Below are 19,889 nucleotides of genomic sequence, written 5' to 3' on the forward strand. Positions count from 1 at the left end.
AATGCATTTTATGTTGCAGTTATAGTTTCTAGTTATCATTTTCCTATTTTAACATTTGTTGGTTTATATTTGTATTTTCTACCTTGCTCAGCAGTTCAGTTCAGTCGCTCAGTCATGTCCGACTCTTTGCGACCCCATGAATCGCAGCACGCCAGGCCTCCCTGTCCATCACCAACTCCCGGAGCTCACCCAAACTCTTGTCCATCGAGTCAGTGATGCCATCCAGCCATCTCATCCTCTGTCGTCCCCTTCTCCTCCTGCCCCCAATCCCTCCCAGCATCACAGTCTTTTCCAATGAGTCAACTCTTTGCATGAGGTGGCCCAAGTACTGGAGTTTCAGCTTTAGCATCATTCCTTCCAAAGAACACCCAGGACTGATCTCCTTCAGAATGGACTGGTTGGATCTCCTTGCAGTCCAAGGGACGCTCAAGAGTCTTCTCCAACACCACAGTTCACAAGCATCAATTCTTCGGCACTCAGCTTTCTTCACAGTCTAGAAATAACCAATGTTTCTCCAGTGATGTGTGGCTTTGGGTCTTTTAACGTTAAATACACTTCTCATCAAGTTTAAGAAAAATGGTTAAGTATTTGATCGTCTCTTCTCTCTAAAAGTCATTGAGAAAGAAAAACCCTAGAGGTGTTTAATCAATCTGGATGATCTAAACACCTAATTTTTCAATGTCTTTCTGTATGTGATGTTGGCACTGGGGAGACCTCAGTAAGCCAAAGTGTCATTGTCCCTGACCTCACAGCTTTCTTGTCTCCTGGAGTGAGAGCCAGAAACTCCAGTGTCAGGAATTCCCTGGCGGTCCAGTGGTTGGGACTTGGCGCTTTCCCTGCCAGGGCCCAGGTTCAGTCCCTGGTTGGGGAACTGATATCTCACAAGCCACGTGGTGTGGCCAAACGGAAAACAAAATAAAGCAACTCAAGCGTCGTGTGAAAAGGATAACTTAGAGACATGCCAGGGCTACCCATGGTTGGTTTGTACGTGTTGAGAGAGGTCGAGGAAGGCTTTTCCAGGTGAGTGACATAAATTTAGATCTAAAGATGCTTGGAAGCGAGTTACACAAAGGGGACTGGGGGTGGTGGTGAGCGGTGGTCCTCAGCCTTTGTTGGCGCCAAGGACGGGTTCCATGGAAGATGATTTTTCCATAGACCGGGGTGGCGGGGATGGTTTGGGGATGATCCAAGTGCATGACATCTGTTGTGCACTTTAATCTTATGCTGCCGCTGATCTGACAGGAGGTACTGGTCTGCGGCCGGGAGGTTAGGGACCCTTCGTGGAGACAGTCTTCCAGAAAGAGGGAACATCATGTGAAGGGCTGACAGTGACAGCCATCAGGTTTCATTCAGAGAACAAAAAGTTCTGCCAGACTGGATCCTAGAATGTGAGGAGGGAGGGGCAAGGGATGTGGGCTGGCACATGGGTTGAATCAGGGAGAGCCTTCTAAGTCTGGATCTTATTCTAAGGACGATGGAGAGATGCGGAAATGTTTGAGCAGATGGGTGACAAGATGGCATCGTTAGACACGTTCCTAGAGCTCTCAGTGTGGAGAATATTGGAAGTTGGCCAGGTTGGAGGCAAGAGGGTCAGTTAGGGAGCAGTTCTGAACTGACGGGAGGAGCGGGAGGGTGAGGCCAGGTGAACGGATGTGGATAGAAGGCACTGGAATCAACAGCTCCTTGCAGGTGGAACACTCAGCACACAGGGATGGAGTAGATGAGGGAGTAAGTGCCATTAGATGATGGACTCAAGGGGGAAATGGATCTGTTTTGGTTGGTGTCTGCAGCTGAGTTTCTTAGAAACAGACTCTGGATAATCTCTGGAGATCCACTTGTGAGGGAGTGAGGAAGGCTGGATTAGGCAGAAGGAGCTGATCCATTAAGCTATGGACACTGAGGCCTGAGCCATTTTACAGGGCATTCTGGAGCTAGGATGGCCCTTTAGAAATGGCCCAAATTGAGGCAAGCCTTTGTTATCACTACATCAGCCAGACACTGGCTGCTCCTGGGGGAGGAGTGTAATCTTGGGTGAGACAGTTCACAGGACCTGGCTCAAGACGGAAGCCAAGGCCTGGGACTCTGTTGGGAGTGGTCAGATGTCAATGGTCTGAGTAGCTAGGGGATGGGGGTTTATACTCTGAAGATGGTTTTAGACAAAGCACTACAGTACCCACTACAGTGGCAAAAGATCTTATGTTCAGCTTGGGACATGCTTATTTCTAGGTGAAAAGTGAAGTTGCTCCGACTCTTTGCGACCCCATGGACTGTAGCCTACCAGGCTCCTCAGTCCATGGAATTTTCCAGGCAAGAGTACTGGAGTGGGTTGCCATTTCCTTCTCCAGGGAATCTTCCCAACCCAGGGATCTAACCCAGGTCTCCGGCACTGCAGGCAGACGCTTTACATCTGAGCCACCAGGGAAGCCCAAGTACTATTTCTAGGTACTTGTGGGTTTATTGGAGATGGCAATGGCACCCCACTCCAGTACTCTCGCCTGGAAAATCCCATGGACGGAGGAGCCTGGTGGGCTGCAGTCCACGGGGTCACTAAGAGTCGGACACGACTGAGTGACTTCACTTTCACTTTTCACTTTCATGCACTGGAGAAGGAAATGGCAACCCACTCCAGTGTTCTTGCCTGGAGAATCCCAGGGATGGGGGAGCCTGGCGGGCTGCCATCTATGGGGTCGCACAGAGTTGGACACGACTGAAGCGACTTAGCAGCAGCAGTGGGTTTATTATCCATCCTTAGTTCACAGGTAACTAGTTAATTTCAAGTATGGGATGTGCAAGGCATTGGGCTAACTGGTGGGGGTGTTGGAAGATGCAAAGATGAGGATTTGCATAGGGAGCAATGAGATCCCTTCTCGGGTGGAAATGACCCACACTTTAGCTTCTCTTCCGAAAAGGATTAAGTCTGATTGCTTTTCCTTGGCTCAGATACCTTTCTAGTTCTCCTCTTTCTCCCCCTCTCCCAACTTAGTAGAAAACAAGCCCAAACACCAGTTCCTTTCAAAGAAGCCCAGACTTAATGTAAAAGTTGCAAAGAGTTAGGAAACCTTATGGGGTTCTCAACAGGTCTTGTCCGTTGGCCTATAGTTTCTGAAGATGACTCTTCGCTGGTATCCCAAACCAAAAATTTCTTGCTCTTTTGATTGTCTAGAGTTCATACAACAATCCTTTCCTCGACTGTATCCCTCTGTTTCTTTGGGCAAGGCTGGTTTCTTAGGCCTAAAGAGACAGCAGGAGATGAAGATTAGTGAATCCATCTAGGGGCCAGGAATTATGAGGTCATGGGCCTCTAAAATAATGCCCAACTTTGCATCAATCAATTCATTAAGTGATGAGTCCATTAAACAGGTGGCGCCAATGCCCTGGCCACCTATGTAAATAAATCAAAATCTAAGCCCAGAAATACTTCAAGGTTAGGAAATCAAAACCGATAAGGATGACCAATCACAAACAGCCAACTACACGTTAAGCCGGAGCCAATCAAGTAATTTCCTCGCTGCGCATCCTCACCTCCTCTCTACCTCTCCCTAGCTCTGTGGGTGGAGCTCCGTCACTTCGGTGTGGCACTGCCCTCTTGGAATAAATTTTTGCTCAAATCAACTTAAAAAATTTTTAATGCATCTCAGCTTATCTTTTAATAGCACACAGCCCCACCCCACTTTAGGTCTCCTAGTGAAGGCTTTGCAGGTATTTCCAAACGAGGTTCGGGAAAGGGGATCTGTTTAGGAATCACTAACAAATAAAAAGAGGAATCCTCTTTTAGGCCTCCACTCAGTCTTTTTCTGGCAGGTTGATAATAATTTAAATCTGGTTATGATTTCTTTCAAGGGTATGTTTTTGAAAACTTGAAAAAAAAATTCTGGTTCTATCAATATTTTGTTCAGCCCTTGAGATGGATCAGCTACAGATCTTAGAATTATAATCCTAGTGTCAAATAGTGTAATAACTCCTTTGAAAACAAGCCAACAGATTTAACATACGAAACTCTATAAACACCTAGGCCTAGCTTAGTTTTGAGCTAAAAAAATGTGTCAGCTCAAGTCAGGGGACTGTCAGTTTAAGGAGTGGTTTTGTCAGGCCTTTTGATGGTGAGATAAAGAAAAGGCTTTTCTTTTGTTTTCCTTCTTCTCTCCCACAAGGAACACACCTTTTGTGTGCTCTGCCCAACAAAGGAATTTCCCAATTTCATAGAAATCAGAGGGAAAGTATGATGTATGTAGATTGACTATTATGTGCCTGCAATGCCTCTTCAAACTACAAAAGGCTTTAAAAAAAAAAAAAGCTGGGATTTTGCAATTCACTGATTGGAGGAAAAACGAAGACATTAAGAGTTAGCAATAAAAACAGCACCAACAAAATCGCAAAGGATTTGGAATTCCTTTAGTTTCTATTTGGCAGAAGAATAGTATGATTTCTTTGTTTTGCCCTTTCTTATCTACAGCAGTCAAATAATAGATTATTTCATTCTTTACTACTATTGTTGCCCAAAGCAGAGTGGTGCCCAAGATAGCACAATAATAGAATGAACCTTTGTATTGGTTTTTTGGAAGAGGGGTAGTGTTTTTATTTTATTTTTTAAAACTTACCCTAAAATTTGTTTTTTCTGTTGTGAAATTCAGTGATTTCATAGAATTAAGATGAATGAGTGCTTTGCTTTTCACTAATGGTCTACCTGAAGAAGGGATTTCTCTGAAATCCTCTTTGTAAAAATAGAACAAAGATCATTTGCAAGAAATTATCTTTTACTTTTGGTTGGTTTCGGGTTTTTTAAAAGCAGATGCAATGTTAACTGTTGCCGCTTGTGCAAATGATGAATTGTGCTTTCAAACAAATTTCCTCCAGCCGAGGCTTGACCAAAATGCCGGGCTTTGTAATAAAGCTCTGTTCAAAAAGTATTTGACGTTATGAAGCCATGTGAGGCAGTTCTACAAACGAAGGCTCTTTACCATAAGCAATCCAGATTTGAGTTTGGGGAGTACAGTTCTTCAAACCATTCAAACACTTTATGCTGTGCTTTCAAATCTTGGAAGAAGGGAATTGGGGGAGGGGCAAGAAAGTATTTTAAGTACACAAAGATTCTAAATTTAAGCAAGCTAGGATTTACTACAGCAGGTAGGGACGTTATGAAATTCCATACATTGTAATTTGTGTAGTGTATCAAGATTTCATAAGCAAGGCCTTGTATTTATTTCAATGCACATCATGTTTTCACATGCATATTAATAAAGGCCCACCTTTGAGAGAAGAAAAAAAGGTCTCCTTTCAAATGAAATCAAGCCCAAGTAAAGTTGAAACTCAACCCACAGGGTCTGGCAGTGTTTTTCAGGCTAAAAGAAGATGAGTTTCAATTTCATCGTCTTGTAACATTGATAAATGTGATCCAGTGGTTTGCAGAATTTGCAGATTACATAGGTCTTTCTAAACACGTGTAAATATGTATCCCAATCTTTGTGCAACTCCAAACAAGGTGCAGTTGGCAGTTAAAGACCAACAACTCTTCTGTGAGACAATCATTTGGTTCATTTACATGAAAAGTCTTAAATAGCAAAAATGCTCCTTCCAATTTACATCAGACAATGTCCCCATAACAGAGAACAATGGCTTCCCCGATGGAAGTTAATGCAGAGGAGAGACACACTGAGGTTTAGAAAACAAAGGAAACTTTTCAGCACACTTTGCAAATATTAACCAATATTTAAAATAAAGCACAGAAAAGCTTCCTGTGCTGTGAGTCTGCATGGCTCCTGGAGAGCTACTAGTATCTTCAGAATGAGATTAAACAGGAGTGAGCCTTTTTAAGAGGTTATGATGGCAGTTTTCAGATCCTTCCATTTTGTCCTATTTTCCGTGTAAGCACAGTGCACTTGATTTGGGGCTTCCTCACGTTAAAAAAAAAAAACCCCAAAACCTTTCAAACCAGTGCATGTCTGTGAACCATGTAGGAACCAGGACCCAGGGCTGCATAAACAGCATACCTGATCTGGTGGTAATATATTGTCTCCGTCTGGGCGTGTTAAGGATTATACACCTCTGTGGTCTTTACATGGGGTTTATGTATGTTATCTTTTTGCGTTCTGGAGGCTGTGACCACCTGCTGTAGGCACACTCTGTGCTTGTTACATTTGTACACATCTCCCTTCTTGAATTTAAAGACCCAGCTATTACATCTTGTTTACTCAATATCATTCCCCCATTAAAAAAAAAAAAAAAGGACTACATGAACCGAACATGCCATGTTTCAATCTGGCCCCAGTGGCTTTTTCTCTGAAAAGCAAAACGTGTGTCTTTTACACCAGGGCTTTCTCCCCACCCCAGGGGGTGTCTTCCATCCTTTTGTGGCTCAGTTTAAGGCGAAAAGGGCTCCAAACCACTAACTACCTAGGAGAGAGCCCCCTTCTTCCACCTCCAGGGAGAATTTCAGATGTAATGCATCTGAAGATAGCGTGCTCTCTTCTGACTTCTTTGCCACCATTGCGAGGATCACAAAACACCAGCGCCTTGGCTTCAAGATCTTTTTGCAACCATCTTTGGCGAGGCCTTGCTTCCTTCCACTCGAGTAAGTTGCGGCTTGGGACCGTGGAGAGGACCGGGCGAGAGGCTGCGATGTCGTTGGAGGCAGCCGCGGCCCTGTCAGCAGCCCCGCACCTCCAGCACCACGACCACCGGCCCTGCCCTCGGCCCCGGGCGAAGGAGCGGCGGCCGCAGACGGGCGGGTCGGCGGGGCTCGGCTGCCCTGCGCTGAGCCGGCACCGGCCGGGCGCCCGCGGGCTGCGGGGCTTCGCGTGTCGCCTCCTTCTCCCCGAGCCTCCCTGCCCCCCCCACCGGCCGCCCCCTCCCCCTCGCCCGCGCTCCCTTTTGTTCGCTCTCCGCTCGGGCCGAGCCTCCGCCGCCGCCCCGCCGCCCGGGGCCCGCACCCCCGTCGTAGGCCCCGGCGTGGCCGCCCCGCCGCCGCCGCCGCCGCCGCCGCCGCCGCGCGGCCTAGAGCGCGGCGCCCGGGGAGGCGCGCGGGGCCCGGGCCGGGCGCACGGCGAGGCCGCGGCGGCGGCGGCGGCGGGGCGGCGGCACCGGCAGCATCAGCGGCGGCACCGGCGGGCGAGGCCGCCCCGCCGCTCACGCACAGCCCGGCCGCGGCGGCGGGGATGCGACGACACGCCCGTGGCATGGAAGCAGCAGCAGCAGCAGCAGCCGCCGGCGGCGCCGCGCGGAACAAAGGTCATCCGAGCTGCGGCCCAGACGCCCGGGCTTGACCGCTGCGAGGGCCGACCCCGGGCCGGGGGTGGGTGTGCGCCCCGGGGCGCGCGGCGCGCAGGGCTGCGGAGGAAGCGGGGCGCGCGCGGGCGGGCGGGCGGCTCCCCCCGGGGGGCGAGGCTGGGGCGCCGGCCCCTCGTGCCCGGGGCCTTGGCGATCGCCGGCCGGCGCGTGTGGCTCTGGTCCCTGGGCCTGATCGCCGCGGCCTGTCCCACGGCCGGCCTCGGGGACCGCCGGCCTTCGCGCCCCGCCGGCCTCCTTGTGAGGGGGGGTAGGGGGGCACCCGAGGCCCCGCCGGTTTGGCTAGGCCCCGCCGGTTCCGAGATGGGGGCCACGTGAGCGCCGCCTCCTCCCCGCTCCAGCGCCGGCGGTGCGCAGCGCATTTTTTTAAAAGGCCTCTTTGCCCCCTAGGTCCCCGGGTCTGCCCCCCGCACCCCCCACCCAGACATCCCTAGGCTTTTTGTTGTTGTTTTTTTTTTGGCCCGAGGTGAAGGGATTTGGGCTCCCCCCCCCCACCCCCAGGTGCTTGAAAGGAGAGAAGGTCGGAGGAGGAGGAGACTGGGGGGGCCCCGCTGGTGGTGCTGGTGCTGGTGGTGACAGGGAGGGCGAGGAGAGGGCCGGGAGGAGGGGGCTGGGGGGGACAGGCGGAGAGGAGCCTGGTCAACAAGCCAGCACCACCCTGCCAGGGGGCCCAGGCCGGCTCCCGCCGCCAGCGCGGGCAGGGGGAGCAGACACACACGTAGATGGCTCTTTCTTGGGGGGCTCGTGGTCAGCCACCAAGCCAGGGAGCACACACTTGACACAACACGTACACAAAGATCTGAGCCAGGTTGTGGGAGGTAAGTGCGGGAAGGAGCAAGGCGCGGGCCGCAGGGCTCCGCGGTGGGCTTGGGGCGGAGGCGAGGGGTGGGTCCGAGGGGCTCTGGGGTGCTGGAGAGGTGAGCCTCTCCAAGGCTGTGCGCTCGCGTGGGGTGATGGGGACGGCGGGGGGACACTCGAGGACCCTCCCCTCCTCCCCAGGACCCGAAGTGGGGCAGCCAGCCCCAGCGAGATACCCCCCTCTGCTGCTGATTTTCAGGGACTTGTTGGCAACTCAGCGAGGGTTGCCATAGCTTTTTTATGTAGGGTGACCAGAACCGGCTGAAACTGGTTTGAGGCAGATCAGCTCCTGAACACAATGCAGTCCCTGAGCTACTACAGTGGGATAGCAGCTTCCTCCCTTCATGGCAGCCAAAAGCCGAGGCGCTTGCAGGAAGGGACCGTCCCAACACACTATGTGAATGCACACTTAGACAGCACACAGCACGGGTACGTGACTAACGGAGCCCTAGAAGATTCTGTGTAGAGAAGATGGGGGAAAAATGTGCAGGTTTGCAAGCTTGAGATGACTTGGGCTTTTCCTGCCTTTTTCTTTTGCTTAAGGGATGGACAAGGAGCTGAGATTTATGGCCCTTCCTAAAGACAAAAAATGTGCCTTGGTAGGGTGGGGACACTGGGTTTCTGCAGTTCTCTTCTCTCTCTCTTGCTCTGTGTTTTTAACAAAACCAAACCCAAACGAACTGATGGATTTGTAATGGTAGTTTGTTTGTTGCTGGAGAATGCTACTTTGCATGCTTTTCTTCTCTTGCAGGGTATGTTCCGTTTTGTGCTTTTTGTTTTAGAAGCTACTAAAGGGTGTTGGGGATACGTCTGGCTGGTATGAAGGCCAAAAGGTAACACTATTGTTCTAGGAAATGAGCATAAATGCATTCCAGTGATGCTGCAAGGCATACATGCTGTCTTTTTTTTCCTTGTAGGCCTGTTGACTGGGGCTGCCTTTAACCCTTTCATATTTGCAGAGAATGCAACCGTGTGACAGTAACTGAACACTGGTCCAAAGTCTTTCCAAAAGGTCAAGGTTCACAAGGTGAGAAACGATATTCTGAGCATGAATTTAAGTATTTATTTGAAGCTCCGTTCAGACACAGACTGACAGTGGCTTGGGACCCTGGAGATAATACTGGGTGGAGAGTGGAGAAGAAATACTCATAACGTTAGCCAAGTTTAATGGGATTAGAGGGACTTTTATGAGGTTGTTGCTATCAGGGTGAAATCAGAATGACTTCATTAAATCGCATGTGGCTGGTCATTTAGAAGAGGCAGGCCTGAAAAGAAGCAAGTTGGAGAGAATGGTAGGCGTCAGGGCCTTGTGGAGAATGTACTGTTTTACATAAGACTGAAGCAGTACACGAGTAGCTTTTTCTCCCCGATGATTACAGAAAAGAGGACTTTGCCAAAAATCCAGGCGACCTGGCCACCTTTTAGGGATTTGAGGAGTCTGAAGGTAGATTTGCCTTTTGTTCATTCATCACCTTTCTCTTTACCTCTCTCTGTGTGTTAACCTGAAAGGCTTTTCACTCCGAGTCGAGTGGTGGAATGGCTTTTATTGATCTGGGGGGCTGTGAATGGTGAGTTTGTCAGTGGATTATTTGTGGCATACATTTTAATGTGGAATACTTAACCTGGTGCCAGGAGGAGGCTGGGTAGTATGGCTTCCTCTGTGCAAAGATGCTTGTTAACTCAAAGCTTTACAGCAGTGGATGGCAGACAATGTCCAGTGCCTTACAAGATGATGGTTTGATTTCAGCTGGTATTTTTATGCATCCTCCAAAACCAAGAGGTTTTTGAGGAGGAGAGAGAAGCAGGCAGTAATGACTGGTGGCAAAGTAAGGAACAAAGGCAGTGAGAGCTTACAGGAGAACATGAAGCATTTCGCTTTGGGGTTCCTTGTGAAAAGGACTGCAACTTCCCCAGACAGGAAGCCAACAGCACCAGAATCCAACCCAAGATGATCTCAGCTACGGATAGAGGAGTTCTGGCTTCTGGTTTGGTCGAAGTACAGTCAAAGGGAGCCCATGGAAGGCACATTGGAAAACAACTGTCTCCCCTACTTTGTAGAGGGTATTTTGTTCCTTTTTGCATTCAGTAGAGTGGTCTTTTCAGAAATGCCGAGGGTCTTAGGAGAGGTTGTGTGCTGGCGGTTGGTGGGCAGAGTCTCTGCAGTGCAGGGTGTCAAGTATGCAAGGGTTTTATTGTTGAATTTTTTTCTCATGATTTCAGAGCATCCAGCGTGTGATGAAGCTGAGAAACAACAGCACATGGTTAGCTCAGAGTGCTTGCTGTGGGATTCAATAGAGATAAATGTAATCTCGGGCTGATAGACCAGTAAATAGCTTATGCGATGGAACAAAATTCTTTACAAATCGCTGTGTGAAAACTGGTTTTCAGTTCTACATTTTTGCCTGCCAGAGGTTCTGTGTCTGAATGTGGCCGAAATCTGCTTGCAAAGCAGATCCCAGTCCACGTTGCATGATACGCTGTTCCTGCTTTTCGGGTGCCAGCTAAAACTCAGATGGCTAATATGATAGCCCTTAATTAGCTTAATACAATAAGCTGTTTTTTAAATAATTGAGTCCTTCACTCCTGTCTTTAGAAAGTCAGTGATTTTTATTTAACGCTGACAACTGACCCCCTGCTGCGATGGATCCTTGAAAAGGATGTTTTAAAAAGCCCTTTTCGTAAGGCCTGGCGTGTCCCAGAATGTTCTGGTTTACTCTCTGTGGTTTTTAGCTTTGTTACTCTCCACCCCTCCCCCCTGACCCCGGCCCCTGCAAAGGCTCCTGGAAAATACCAAGTGTTTTGTACAAAGGCCTGTCTTTCCGGCTGCAGAGGGCCGTTGCAGGTCGGAGAGCTGGTTCTCCAGGGTTGCAATCAGGAGCTCATCTCGGCCTGAGGTTTGTCTCAGGTGGCAATATCGGGCAGGGCTCTGAGCCTGTCACAGGCCCGGGACTCCCGGGAGGGGAACCAGAGTTTCCTGGGCTCTGGACGGTGAGCGTGGAGAAGCCAGAGCGTCCCCTTTCCCAGAAGGAGCCAGGGGGGGCTGGCCCGCGCCCCGCTGTCCCCGTCACCACGCGGGCCGCACACCTGGGCCCCAGCCCGCCCCGCGGGGTTGCCTGCGGGGGTCTCCCAGGGCCCCGGGCCAGCCCCTCCCTTCAGGGAGGCATGTGTGCATCTGGCTGGGTGGGGTGGGTCCACTGGAAAGAAAGTGTCACTGGGTGGTAAACCTTGGCTTGTTCTTGTTGTTGGCCTCTTGGAGTCACTTTTTTCCACCTTGAAGAGTGTGGGGTCCGGGGTTTCTAGAACTCTCAGCCTCCTGCTTTCGGAGAACTCGTGTTCTGTGTTTTTGCTCTCTCTTCTCGCAAGGAGATTCCCCCGCCCCCCTCCCGCCTTGACTCCTTTTTAAAGGAAGGAGGAAGGCTGGGGCTGACATGTGGATGGAATTTTCTGCGGATACCTTCCAGGGGATGAGTTAGAACAGGAGGATTTGTTCGGGGAGACCCCCGGCCTTCCGCCTTGTTTCTCCCCTTGAAATGCGTTCCTGGGCTCCGCTGGGGGGCGTTGCGTTTGAGTGACCTTTCCCATATTCTTGGTGGGACTCCATTTAGCTGTTCGCAGCTGGAGCCGAAATTGCCAGCGCAGGGGCTGCAGGAAGATCTGGGGGACGATTTGGGGTTGGTTTCCCCCCCTATTCCCTTAACATCTCTTCCTCATCGGGGCACTACAGTAGCAACACAATAATAACAAACACAGCTGGTTAAGGGGAAGGAAATCTGTGGCCCCACTGACCCTCCCAGGCGAGAATACTGGAGTGGGCTGCCATTATCTTGCTCTGGAATCTTCCTGACCCAGGGATCGAACCCTCATCTCCTGCGCTGGCAGGCAAGTGCTTTACCACTTAGCCACCAGGGGAGCCCCAAGGAAATCCATACCTTTGTGTTAATTACGCAGGCATTACCCCAAGGGATATTGTGGGTATGGGTTCCAGACCACCGCAATAGGTTCCAGACCATGGCAATGAAGCAAGTTGCTGGAATTATTTTGGTTTCTTGGTATATATAAAAGTTATGTTTACACTGTAGTCTATTAAGTGTGCAATAGCATTATGTCTAGAAACACTATATCAAAAATACTTTACTGTTGCAGAAAATGTTAGCCATCATCTGATAATACACAAAGCTTCAATATTTTTAAAAGCCTGGTATCTGTGAAGGGCAATGAAGCCAAGCACAGTCAGAGGAGGTATGCCTGTGTTTGGTGTATGATCTCTAAGTATGTATGGTTAAGTAATTAACCTTTTCTTTACGTACAGTAAAACTGACTCCTCGGTGTGCGGTCTCACGGGCTTTGACAAGTGCCTAGCGCCATGTCTGCCCCACCGTTACCTACAGGGACTTGTTCAATCTCCTGAAACCTTCCCACCTGCTGTCGCTTTGTGGCCAGACTCTCCTCTCCATTCCCACCCCCCTGGCAGCCACCAGTTTGTTCTGACCTTATGTTGGTCTTTTCCAGAATGCCATGCAAATAGCTTCCTTCACTTACAAACTGCATTTGAAGGGCCATCCGCATTGTTTTGAGTATCCACACTTGGTTCTTCTTTTATTGCCGACTTGTGTAGACCTCTCTATGGATGTACCGTGGTTTGTTTGTCTGTTCTTCCGTTGAAACTCACGAGGGTTGTTTCCAGTTGTTTTTTTTTTTTTTTTTTTGTAATCCTCTTCCCAGAATAAAGTGGCTGTAAAAATCTGCATAGGGGTTTTTGTCTGAACGTAAGTTTTTATGTCTGTTTGGTACAGACTGAGGAGTGGGATGGCTGGGTCATGGTGAGTAAGTAAGAATTCAAAGTTAGGATGAAAGTAAATTCAGCTGGTCGTAGCTCACAAAAAGATCTAGCGTTGTCAGCTGCAGTTAAGACTTTCCAAGTACCGTTTTCGTAGCAAATGCTATCCGAAGACACATGAGAGATGTTCATGATAATAGACCACTCACTAACGGGATGACAGGCTTTATAACCCAGAACGAATCGGAATTAGCCAAAAGTGGAAACAAGAACCTGCACGTGGTAAAGCAGCCTTTATCTCCCCCGGCAGTTACTCCTGATCTCTTCAGAACCATTTGGCAGTTTAATTTTTGCGTTTGTCTTCAGGTTCCATAAAACACCAGCCGGTGACAGGATTGAAATTTTGGAAAGGGGTACGAAATCTTAGCTGCGTCTAGAACTTATATCGTTAATGATAATTTGATTTCTTGAGTTTCAAATTATTGGCGTTATTTTAGTATTTGAAGTTATTTTTCAGCTTTTATGTCTTTTAAAGAGGTGAAAATGTGTCAGTAATCTCAAAGCCATGAAGTAAGGAGATTTTGGAAGCATATTTTTTTTTTTTTAGCGGATAAAATAGCATTCGAGATCAGGAAGAACAAGTGGACTGAGGTCCTAGTGATGAACAACAAGGGAAGGGAGCCTGAGACGTGGGGATCAGCATTAATTTGGGGGTTATTTCATCCATGGGGCAGATGCAGCGTGTTTCCTAAGCCCCGGACGTTGTGCTAGGCACTGCGAGGACCGAGGGCAAAGGCATCCAGAGAGGAAAGGCTAGTGGGAAGTAGCGCACGGATGCTATGATAGGAATGCGAATGGGCCACCAAGTGCCAAGTTTGGAGGGAGGAGCCCTGGACGAGGTGGCTTCTGAGCCGAAAAAGCCAGTAAAAATATGTCAGGGAGGCAGCGACCCGGAGGGCGAGCAGAGAGCCCGAGGGACTGTGTGTGGGAAGGCCCTGGCTGGGGGAGCGGGCGGGCAGGTGGGCAGAGGGCGAGAAGCGGGCAGTGGCTGGGCTTCCGAAGGCCGTCCTGCACCGTCCGCTCCAGGGTGCGCTTCCCTGTGGAGGCAGAGGGGCAGAGAAGAGACTGTTTATGATAGAGGACCCAGGGCAGCCCCATGAGTGTGGAATGGAGGCTCTTCGGCATCCAGTGGGGGCCCCACGGCAGCCATCCAGGAGAGGGGAGGAGGGCTCCATCCAAGGCATTGCCATGGCGATGGAGTGGTAGGTGGTGACCACGTCAGGGGGCCTGTGCGTGCATGTGTGTGTGTGTGTGTGCGCGCGTGTGCGCTGGTGTCCAGTTAGATATGAGGCCTGATAGAGGGGGAGGATGCCTGTGTGTGTGTGTGTGTGTGTGTGTGTGTGGGAGGCGAGGAGGATGCTCTCTGAAGTTACTTGTCAGAGGCTACTTCTGGCTCTGAGATTCTGAATTCAGGAGGCAGGAAAAGACTGCGGAGGAGGAGCTGCTGGTAGGATGAGTTCAGGTTTGGGTTATGTTGCCCATGGGGTGTCCTTTGCCTTCCAGGTCGTGTGAGCTGGGGGTCTAGATTGGGAGCAGTTACTACAGAACAGAGCTGATAGAGGAAAGATAGGAGAAGGTGTCAGTTTGGGTTGCCAGAAGATAATGATTTGTACAGTAAAAAGTAAAATGCATCAATGAAGGGGAGGCAGGGGCTGAAGAACTTAAAGACGTGTGCTTCTGAAAGTCGGAGGGCAGACCGTGACGTCAGCAGCCTAACACCTGCAGGCAGCACTGTCTGTCGCGGTGGCCTTTCCATAGGTTTAAGACCGAAACGTTGAGGCGAGCTAAACGCTGTTGCCCCCCACCCCCGCCATAGTGCAGGTCAGGAGACTCAGGCAGAGATCCTGGCCAAGGTCCGCCCGCTCAGAAACGGGCTGCAGGCGGAACTGGAAGCCTGCTTCTCATCCTTGGGCTCTTCTGCCTCGTCGAGGGACGAGCAGGATCGGGGGACCAGGGGAAGTCATGGAAGGTGCTCAGGGTTGGGAAGGCCTGTTAGGGACAGGGAAGGGGAGCAGGTGTCGTGGAGAAGTTGGAGGCACAGTTCAGGGCCTTTGCCATTAGCCGGGTTTTCCTGACTTCAGTCATCACGATGAGAGAGAAGAGTCTGTGTCTACCCCAGAGACGCACGGTGCTAGAATTGCATGCCGGGAAGACACAAGCGTTTCCTTTACTGGGCACTGGGGTGAGGGACAGATTGGGAGAAGGAACAGGAGGTGTTTTTGTTTTATTTATTCTTCGAAAAGGATAAGAAAGCGTAAATTGAAAGTGGTGTCGAGAAAAATCTTTTGTCCTCGCACATAAGCACGATTTAAGGAATTCTTTGAATGCTCATCCATGGACAGGAAGTTCTCAGTTTGGCCTGTTTGAGGTTGAGAGGAAGAGCAAATTCTCCTTAATCTAAATCTGGAGGCTGAAATAAGTAGTGTTTTTAGACAAAACCAGCGTGGCCTTCTTAGCCGTCCCCAGGACTCCCCGCCAGGTGTCCTCTGGTTGACGGTCATGAGGGCCCCCGAATGCAGGTCTGTTCTCAGTCAGGTATTACCCCGTAATTAGAGATTCTGAGCGTCCTAAAGGATTCATAGAGACCCAGAGGTGAAGTCAAGGTGGTGTAGTTTTTGAGTGTCTTCTCAAGGCAGCCTTGCCTTTCGGGAACCAAATTCCTGCTGGCTCATGCGGTCTAGTAATGGGCGGTGATTTTGGTCATTTTCTTCTGCGAGGAACAGATTCTTTCTGGGTATCTGAACAGTAAGAGTTTTTCAAACACTTCCAGGTTAGAAAAGTCACAGCTCTGTGTTAAAAATAAACAACTACATAGCCGGAAATGCATTAAACACTTATCGTTATCGCTTCATTTTCCGCAGTGAGCCCAAACTGGGGTGGAGGTGGGGTTCAGCAGGTAGTTAATAGCACATCTGAAACCAGAACCCACTGCCCTACAGACTTCTAGCCCAAGGCTGTTGCCATCAGTATTTCTTTCTGCAATCCAAAATTAGTTGTCTGGGTTTTGATGGTATAGAAGCCAGCTTTTACTTATAGTCCTTATATCATGTGAACCTTAAAGCCTTATTTACTGAAATGAAGCCCTCACACAGGTACCCGTTGATAAGCTGGTCCTTCACGGTTTTGCTGATACATCAAGAGTTGGGAGGTAGTTGAGGTCTCCCTCTTGAGACTTGATTATGCCTGTGTGTCTGCTAAATCGTTTCAGCTGTGTCCGGCTCTTTGCGACTGCATGGACTGTAGCCCGCCAGGCTCGTCTGTCCACGGGATTCTCCAGGCCAGAATGCTGGAGTGAGTTGCCACGCCCTCCTCCAGGGGATCTTCCTGACCCAGGGATCGAACCCGTGTCGCTTAACATCTCCTGCGCTGGCAGGCGGGTTTGTTACCCCTAGCGCCTCCTGGGAAGGCCCCCTCAGCGAGTTAACTTAAAATTCGAAACCATTCTTTTCTTGAGGGTTGTTCAGAAGATGAAGTGCACATGAAGTGCCTAGCAGAGTGCCTGGTGCTCCGTGAGTTCTCCCTAGAATCTTAGCTGTCCTGTATTCCCGAGCTGCCTGTTTTAGGGCAAGGACCGCGTCCCTGACATCTCTTTTCTGTCTTGGTGGTGTTTCTGCTGTTCAGTCTTTTACCTCCTTTATCGGTAGTGATTTCTGTTTTGAGGTGTGGGCCATGAAGGCGCACACAGCGTTTCCTGCCTGGTCTGTAGGTTTTGAGTTGCAGCTGCCCTTTATCTGATGAAAAGCGAGGGACACCTCGGCAAGAGTCCTTGTTCTTCTTACTTGGCCATGCTTAACATTTATAGCTGGAAAATCTTGAACGAATTTTGTAGTTAAAGTCTTAACACTTCAACTTTCTTTGTTCCCAAGTAAATTCAGCCCAGTCAGCGAGGGCCTAGCATCTGGGTTGTCTGTCTGTTGGTGTGCTTTTCATCAACCAGAGTTTCAGAGCAAACAAAAGTTGATCGTGAAGCTGTGGCCGGATAGCTCAGGCCTCTGTTCCGTCCGTGTCCCCAGCCCTTTGCTGCCCATGTTTGCTTGGCAGTGACCAGATAGTCATGTCTTACACACTGGACCTTGGAGAGGATGGAAGATGGAGGGGAGCAGGGGTCCCGGGACCTCGCTGTCTAGAATGGCCCTGTCCCGTTGGCTGGCCCCTACCACATACGGCTTCTGAGCGCTTGCTGTGTGGCCAGTCCTGTTTTGGGGGCTTCCCTGGTGACTAAGTTGGTAAAGAATCTGCCTGCCATGGAGGAGACCGGGGTTCAATCCCTGGGTCAGGAAGATCCCCTGGAGAAGGAAATGGCAACCCACTCCAGTCTTCTTGCCTGGAAAATCCCATGGACAGAGGAGCCTGGCGGACTACAGTCCATGGGGTTGCAAGAGTCGGACACGACTTAGGGACTAAACCACCACCAGTCCTAATTGAGATGTGCTGCAAGCATAAAATATACACAGGGTTTTGAAGACTTAGATAGCAAAGAGGAATGTAAAATGTCTCACTAATAGCTTTTTAATATAGACTTTATGTTGAAAGAATATTTTGGTTGAATAAAACGTATTACTAAAACTTATTTCACACTATTCCCCCCGCCCCCCAGCCCTTTTCTTTTAAAAACAGAGGGACTTCCCTGGCAGTGCAGTGGTTTAAGATTAGGAGTTTCCACTGCAGGGGGTGTGGGCTTGATCCCTCATGGGGGAGCTAGGATCCCGCATGCCGAGTGGCAAGTAAATAAAAAAAGTGCAAAAAAAAAAAAAAAATAGGAAACTTGCCACTGTATATGTGGTTTTCATTCTGTTTCTGTCTGAGAGTGCTGGTCTGGATTGTTGGACGGACGACCAGGTTTACCAGTGAAGCTTCCCTGGTGCCCCGCAGTGTTCGTGCTTACTGATGTTGAGTCCTTCTTTCGGTTGAGAAGATAGGGTGAGAACTACGATAGGGTCTCCTTGTTAGAGAAACTCTTTCTTCCCTGGTTTGGGCTCCCTTTCTCTCCCAGATATCCTAATCCATCTCCAGATTGCAGGATTTAGACAACCTTGCCACACTGGTGTCTGATGGGGAACGGAAAGGAAATCCACTGCAAGTTTGCTGTGTGCTGGAGGCTTTATACTGACTGTCCCCCGAAAGGTATAATTAACATCCCCGGTGAGCCTTACAGACGTTAAGAGACTGACGGAGGAGGGTGGCGCTGAGTGAGAGGTGGACCCGGACTTGGAGCAGGTCCGGCTCGCTCTGCATCTCTTCCCTGCCTTTCCTCACCCGCTGCTGCGGTCCTGTGCTCCCTCCTGGGTGCCCTTATCATCCAGGTAGGACCAGTGGCATACAGATCGCCCCGGGAATCTTGTTAAAATGCAGATAATGATTCACTAGGGCTGGTATGGGCCCGGGATCCTGTATTTCTGACCAGCTCCCAGGTGATGGTGGTCTGCTGGTCCTTGGACTGCATGGAGTAGTAGCAGGGGTCTGTAGTGTGCCCTTGGTTTCAGATCCTCTGTCTCTGCTCCGAGTCATCTGATGCTCCAAGCCTTGCCCGACTGCGGGAACTCACTGTCGCTTTGCATGTGATGCCAGTGAGGGCATTTGGGGTCAGCCCTCATTGTTGGGTCATGGATGCCCAGCCTGGCATGAGCACTGGTTTCTGGGTATGCAGGATCTGCCTGGATACTCAGTGTATTCTTGTTCCCACATAATCTGTGTTACTGAAGCTTTACTACCTTGATCCCTTGACTGATGAGACAGAGAGAGCTTTACTATCAGAATGCGATCCGGGAGATCCATGGCAGGGGTACCTGTTTGGAGTCACTGTGATGAACAGTGTCAGCAAGTCAACATGTGAGAGTAACCACAGGGCTTCCCTGGGGGCTCAGTGCTAAAGAAGCCTCCTGCCAGTGTAGGTTCCAGCCCTGGGTCTGGAAGATCCCCTGGAGCAGGAAGTGGCAACCCACTGCAGCATTCCTGCCTGGGAAATCCCATGGACGGTGGAGCCTGGTGGGCTACCGTCCATGGGGTCGCAAACAGTTGGACACAACTGAGTGACTAAGTAGCAGCCATAGACAGGAATAACTGCCATGTTTGGTTCAGAGACTTGGGATCTGATGGGAGGGGAGGACTCAGAGCTGTTAGCGGCCGCTGTTTTTGCCTCCATGCCTGACAGGGAGTCGGGTGACTTGTGACTTTCCCTTAGAATGGGAGCCCTAATGAGCCTCCTCACAGGGTGGTGATGAAGAATGGCTAATCAACACCACCTGCTTGTCTAGTGCACACGAAGGCACACACTCTGGAGGCCTTGGATCCAGATGTCTTGGGGAAGCTCAATCCCAGGCCTGAGCCAAAGGAGAAATTGACTTCCAGTAAGGAATTTGGTGAATTACGTGTGTGAACTGTAAGAGACCACAGAACTGTAGTTGGCATGTTTAAAAATTTGGAAATGGATTAAATTAGTTGTAAGGATAAAATGGTGTCTGTTACATGAGATTCCTGGGCATCCCTGATAGCTCAGTTGGTAAAGAAACTGCCTGCATTGTGGGAGACCTGGGTTTGATCCCTGGGTTGGGAAGATCCCTTGGAGAAGGGAAAGGTTACCCACTCCAGTATTCTGGCCTGGAGAATTCCATGGACTCTATAGTTGATGGGGTCGCAAAGAGTCGGATATGACTGAGTGACTTCCACTGCCACATGAGATACCAAGAAAGCCTGCCATTGCACAGAAACTCTGGTTGAGTTTTCAATCTTACTGGACATTGGGAGTCTGAGAGTGCTACAGCGCGTGAATCCAGCACATTGCATCCGGTTTATTACTTGTTGGTTAAATCTGTCAGCTCCCGGTTTTGTGCTGAATCCCTCTCTGGGGTGGGGAGAGTGTGTGTCATGGTGCGTCAGCTGTGGCCTCACATTGCTGTGAGGGGAGCAGGGACAT

At 50.0% G+C, this 19,889-nt stretch overlaps 1 protein-coding gene across 7 annotated transcripts in view; it reads left to right on the forward strand.

Annotated features, from left to right (window-relative positions):
- The first annotated feature begins 6,276 nt into the window (after positions 1-6,276).
- ZNF532 (zinc finger protein 532) overlaps positions 6,277-19,889 on the forward strand; it is a 113,149-nt gene continuing 99,536 nt past the window's right edge. The window contains exons 1-4 of one of the 7 annotated variants that reach the window (XM_027526084.1): positions 7,098-7,288; positions 8,358-8,568; positions 8,891-8,972; positions 9,057-9,166. Coding sequence is in view for 2 of the 7 variants with exons in the window: in XM_027526082.1 (XP_027381883.1) it covers positions 6,439-6,568 (130 nt within the window). In the remaining 5 variants the exon portion in view is untranslated. Of the gene's footprint in view, positions 6,569-7,097; positions 7,289-7,895; positions 8,100-8,186; positions 8,569-8,890; positions 8,973-9,056; positions 9,167-19,889 lie in introns of those variants that run through there. The other 6 variants (XM_027526087.1, XM_027526085.1, XM_027526086.1 and 3 more) reach the window with 6 other exon arrangements.

This window comes from Bos indicus x Bos taurus, chromosome 24, assembly GCF_003369695.1.
Source record: "Bos indicus x Bos taurus breed Angus x Brahman F1 hybrid chromosome 24, Bos_hybrid_MaternalHap_v2.0, whole genome shotgun sequence".
Classification (NCBI taxonomy): domain Eukaryota; kingdom Metazoa; phylum Chordata; class Mammalia; order Artiodactyla; family Bovidae; genus Bos; species Bos indicus x Bos taurus.